This window comes from Priapulus caudatus, unplaced genomic scaffold (genome assembly GCF_000485595.1).
Source record: "Priapulus caudatus unplaced genomic scaffold, Priapulus_caudatus-5.0.1 Scaffold1889, whole genome shotgun sequence".
Lineage (NCBI taxonomy): Eukaryota > Metazoa > Priapulida > Priapulimorpha > Priapulimorphida > Priapulidae > Priapulus > Priapulus caudatus.
In genome coordinates this window covers 2452-8528 of record NW_014578950.1, presented here as the reverse complement: position 1 = coordinate 8528, position 6077 = coordinate 2452, and the positions used below count along the sequence as shown (strand labels likewise).

Sequence of the window (6077 nt, the reverse complement as noted above, 5' to 3'; positions counted from 1 at the left end):
GATCTGCGTCCTAGCTCAGCTACGATCTGACATCACGGTGCCGTTTAAGTAAATATGACGCACATCCACGATCACTATAAATCATATGGGTTGCACTAGTAAACCATATATATCTAACTTAACCTAACTCTAACTTATAACCCTTTGACAATATTCGTCTATCGACTTTGTCTATAGCTATCCACAGTGAGATCGGACATAGACCCTGCAGCCAATATACTTAGTGGAGACTGCTAAAAGACTCGCCTAGCAAATAAGCAGCATGCAAGGCACATTCCATTTAATTAATCTGTAAATGATGAAATCATTCATTTACTGAATTGAAATGTAAAATTGACTACGCACAACAGTATTAAGTAAGTTAATATTAACTTCACCTCGAACTTTCACATAAATTTGTTACAAACCACTGTAAATACGTCAGTAAATACTCACTACACTTTACTTGAACGTTAGCTTGAAAATTAAAGCTGTACAAATAATGTATCAAGCCTATATTTTCGCTATCGAAGAAACCTCTAAAACGCTTTTCGCCGTTCCGTAAGCGCCTATGTTTTAAATTGGTGACCCCTCATTTGCAGTCGAGTCATGTAGCCACTTTCAGATATCATAACTTCAATATAAATCCTTTTTATAATCAAACTTTGTAGTCTAGACAGAAAGCGAGCCGACGTTTATGTTATTAATATATTCAGAATTTTACCGTAACCGTTTTGCAGATAAAATCGTGCTAAAAACCCAACAATAACGTAATCAACTAACAGCTGACCTGACAAAAGCTCGACTATTCACTCGTTAACTCGCTCAGAGTTATACTTATAATCTTCCACAACTAAAAGTTGCGATTCCCTATCAGCTAGCCATGTATGACAGAAAAACATTGGGTCATAAAACCTAAGCGCTGCATACGTCCAACAGTAACGCGTTTGAAACCATTCGACCAAAACATTTCACTTTGCCTAGTCTAAAAAGCTTGAATAACGTATTCCTGAAAAGATTTCTTTACTATCACGACATATATAGGCAAGCGAGAATGCGTGCAATGTTAAAGAGAATTCATTTTTGCTATTTATGTACTGAGCTTGAAGTTCGAGAGATGAGATATCTTTCTCAAACACCCCCTACTGCCAATACTCCACCTTCCACAAATGCTCGCATAGCTGCATCCTGCAGTCCGCTCGCCCATGAATGCCATCTCATGCTCACACGAGATTGCCTTCAATGTTTTGATGGTGTCACTATTTCTCGCTCACCCCTCTTAAAGGCCTCAAACATGAAACGATTTACTCTAGTATATTTGCGATAGCAAGCCTCTCACAGTACAAATAAGCATTGAAAAATGTTGTCTGCAAAAAATTTACACTATCAAATCATATTATGCTAACAATTATATTCTTTGAGTCTACAGGCTAATATAATTTAATTTAACTTCTTACATAATTTAACATCAGTTTATAGATGTTATCTAGCAGTGGAATAATCTATTACTCTACTAGATTAGTAAAACCTATAAACTAAATCAATTAGAATAATCGAGCACTTTAATATTGCATCCCTCTGATTAGCACCCGACTCTCTGCACAATGCATATACGGGAACAGTGTTATTATATTTTGGAGCTAGATATACGGGAGAGTTCCGGACATCAATAAACAGGAACTTCGTATTACTAAGCCTTATAATACAATAACGCATTATACTAACACCGTACAAATCATCCCCTTACGAGCCCACATCGACACAGTTACATTCGCCATCATTGAAATTCGTTTCCTCGTAGCACCGCCAATCCGTATATACAGCCCTAAAACGTACACACGATTCTCCATCTCTGGCCATCAATCACCATTCGCGCCTAGTAATTCAAGACAAAAGGCCTACCATATAAGCGCTATTGCTAACGAGGGGCATGTGGCTCGCTGGGCAGAGTTTAGCATCACCCTCGCGAGATACTTTGACCCGGTACACATGCTACACAGCCATACCTTTGTACTAGCTTGGCATTGCTTCGCATCCACAACAATGATTAGCTCGTCGAGTGTTGCCGTCATCTCAATCTCCTCGAGCCACAGAGCCTACATTCAGTCTATCCATAGAGAGCCCAAACACAGCGACTGCACGCCATGTTGCGGCTCTTTTGTCGAATTATAGCGTGCAATGGGCGTTGGATATAATGGCCAGAAAATGGAGAATAGTGTCGTAGCGTATTTAGGCTGTATCTACGGAGTTGGCTCTTCTACGAGGAAACGATTTCGTACAGATGATGGGCGAATGTACTGTGTCGATTTGACTTCAAGTTAGATGATGTACGCGTAGTACATCGCTAGCGTAGTAAAGACGAATTTCCTTGTTTTATTTGATGTCACACTCCTCCTATTATCTAAGCTCCTTCATAAAGTGATTATATTAATAGTTAGTATATATCATATATATACATATATATACTATATTAGTAATATATCACCACTAGGATATGAACAATTACAGAATCTCTAAATTCATACTAGTGCATATATGTGGTCAAGCATTATACTTACATTCTATTCTTGCAAGATATTCTGTCATAATCTCAATTAGCAATTAATAACGCCAACTTCTTTACCTGCTGGGCTACTCACATTAATATCATATGGAAGAGATTAACATTAAAAGGATACGATTGCATCATCTTTTACTTCTTAATTTGACTGATAGGGCGTTATGCATGTCCCCAGTGGAGCTACTATCGGATGGTACCTGGTTACGGTTCGATAATCGAAAATTACCTTCAGGCTAACTACTTCATACTGATTATTCGCTTTAGCATGCGTCCTTTCTGACATGTCTTACAACCGTATCCGCCTGACTTTATATATGACGTATTCCGATTCTGCTAAATAACTAAGAATTTCCATAAAGCATTAGCTCTCTTTCTGTTTAAAAAAAAAAATATATAATAAATAGGTCAACATTATCAATTTTGCTAATTGAAGAAGTTGCGATGTTTGAGGGTTTCTCTATGTCATGTGGTACTTGACAGAGTGCTATGATTTGACGAATCACGTACGGTGGACAATGCAGGGGAGCACGACCATAATGTATAGTCACGAGGTGCTTTCCGATATATCCAAACGTACCCAGCGGTACCTCTCATAGTACAGGGGAGCATAAGACCCTATGAGCTCTAATAGTTCCTACATGTTAATTGCTGCAACACCTACACATTAATACTATATTACATATCATTATGCAGAATGTTTGCGTATTTCTTTATTATATCGAATAAAAAATCTAATAAAAGAATTCCAATTCATCCAGTTCCAGGAGCTCAATACCCCTTATAACAAGCTACCTGAACTATGAATGATGCTCCGCCCCCGAATAGTTTCATGCGATCAGATAATATTCAGCGAGTCTTATCAATACGACTCTATATTGATAGGTCCTGATTATATAATACCAAGATCCTCGACTCCGGCCGATCGGCCTTTGTGACACGGTCGCATCTGAATGCTTGCACGTGTGAGGCACTCCTCGGTTTCGTGTTCAATGGTGCGATCCACTGTTTACATTCCGTGCGAGCAGTCTCTCCGCAGATCTAGCCATTTCTGCGTTGCGTAACTTCGTTATACAGTGTCTGGATTTCTAATTAATTCCAACGTCATCGCATATTCAATTTACACAGTGATACCCAATTCTCTCTTATGTGCTACGCAGGCTCATTAACATTGACTAGTGAACCAATATGACCTATACAGCTTATAGAAGGGCACAAGACTCCCAGATTTCCCGGTTAAAATCGGACTATTTCCCAGCTTCCAAAACTAATTAGACTTCCTGGACTCGATTCTAATTTGTCCAATACACAGATCAGTATATATACCAGAGGTCAACAATAGGGGTAATATGCATATCATAGCTTATATCAGAGGTCTTTCCGATGTCCGACTCTTTTCTTTGCGAACTACACCAATAAACATGTGTGCTGAACAAATTCAGTTCTTGAGCTATTGGATTATGTTAAATATAATATTTAGTCAGTTCATTCTCTTCCTCTATATAACATAGCAGGTAATATGTCTAACAACGTTATTTCTGTATTATATAGGTGCGCATCTACTATGTATAAAATACCTGTAATCTGTGGTACTCCTGCACCTCCTGCTTTACCTTGTATTTCATGTATTGAAATGTACGCTATTGCATGACATATTGACTTGTCTAGAAACTTTATAGTCTAGACAGAGAGGCACCTCGACTGTTTATGTTATTAATTTCAGAATTTTTACCCTAACCGTTTTCGAGATAGAACATGCTAAAAACCCAACAAAACGTAATCCGAACTAACAGCGACCTGACAGAAGTCTCGACTCACTGACTCGTTAACTCGCTCAGAATATACTATAATCTTCCAGCAACTAAAACGTTGCGCTTTCCCTATCAGCTAGCCATGTACGTGACCAGAAAAACCATTGGGTCATAACCTACCAGTGTGTATAATTTTACATAGCATGGTTCATACATACATAACACGGCAAGAGTGCGGAGCGGAACAATCGCTGCATAGCGGCAACAGTAAACGCGTTTGAAACATTCGACCCAAACATTTCACTTTGTAGTCTAAAAGCTTTGAATGAACGTATTCCTGAAAAATTTCTTCTGACCTATCACACATATATAGGCAAGTAGAAGCGTGCAATGTTAAAAGAATTCATTTTTGCCTGATTTTATGTACGCCGCTTGAAAGTTCGAGAGAAATATCCCTTTAAACACACTGCTTACTCTATCTTCAAATGCTGGATAGCTGCATCCATGGGAGCTGTGCCCATGAAATGCATCATGTCATGCTCAAAGAGATCCTCAGGTTTGATGGTGTCACTATCTTTGTACCCCATCTTAAGGCAAACATGAACGATTACTCTAGTTATTTGGCAGATAGAAGCTTAATAAAAATAAGGCATTGAAAAATGTGTCTGCAAAAAATGTTACACATATCAAAATCACTATTATGTAACAATATATCTTTGAGTACAGGCTAATAATTTTAATAAACTTCTACTTTTAACAGTCAGTATAGTTGTTTATTAGAGTGGATTGTATAGACATCTACTAGATAGTAAAACCATAAACCTATGCAATTAGAATACATCGAGCACATTTAATATTGCCATCGATTAGAACGTCTGACATTGCATATACGGTGAACATATATATATATACACACTAGGATCATGAACATATCTACAGAGCTCTACATTCATGCTAGCATATATGTGCTCAAGCATATACTTACAGCTTCTATCTCTGCGAAGATCATTCTGTCATAATCTGCAATTGCAAATTAATAACCAACATTCTTACCTTGCTGCTACCACTTAAATAATATGGGAAGAAATTAACAATTAAAAGGAACATTGCATCATCTTTTACTTCTAAGTTTTGCTGATAGGGTCTATGCATGTCCCCCAGGGTACTATCGGAGGGTACCCTGGGTACGGTTCGATATATCGGAAAGTACCTCAGGGTACTATACGATATGTCGCTGCATGCGTACCCTGCATTGTTCCACCGTATACCCTGACTTTATATATGACGTATTTCCGATGTTGTAAAACTAAAATATAAAAGCTAGCTCTTCGTTTAAAAAAAAAAAAAAAAATAGTCAAACATACATTTGTATTGGATTGCGATGTTTTGAGGTTTCTTCTATGTGATGTGGTAACTTGACAGACTGTATGTATTACGACATCAGTTGGCTGAAAGTCAGGGTACGGTGGGACAATGCAGGGTAGGCAGCGACATAATGTATAGTACCCCGAGGTACTTTCCGATATATCAAACCGTACCCAGGGTACCCTCCGATAGTACCCTGGGAGACATAGACCCTATGAGCCTAAGTTCCTCATGTTATTTGCGCAACACCTATACACTATTATATATATATGTACATATATATGGCTAGAAGTTTGTATTTCTTATTCACTTATAATATAAACAAGTGCCGCGGAGCGACAGCGCTCATCTAACGTCTACTGCGGTGACTCTGTGGTGGAGTGGTGGGATTCTAGTAAACCCTGTTAGTCCCAAATGTGTTCACA

At 38.3% G+C, this 6077-nt stretch overlaps 1 protein-coding gene across 1 annotated transcript in view; it reads right to left on the bottom strand.

Annotated features, from left to right (window-relative positions):
- The window catches only part of LOC106817838 (phosphoethanolamine N-methyltransferase 3-like), a 13629-nt gene that overhangs the window by 5375 nt on the left and 2177 nt on the right, over positions 1–6077 (bottom strand). Inside the window, exons 3-4 of the mRNA XM_014822542.1 lie at positions 5273–5307; positions 4762–4874 (exon numbers count right to left, since the gene is read on the bottom strand). Of these exons, the coding sequence (XP_014678028.1) occupies positions 4762–4874; positions 5273–5307 (148 nt within the window). The remainder of the gene's footprint in view (positions 1–4761; positions 4875–5272; positions 5308–6077) is intronic.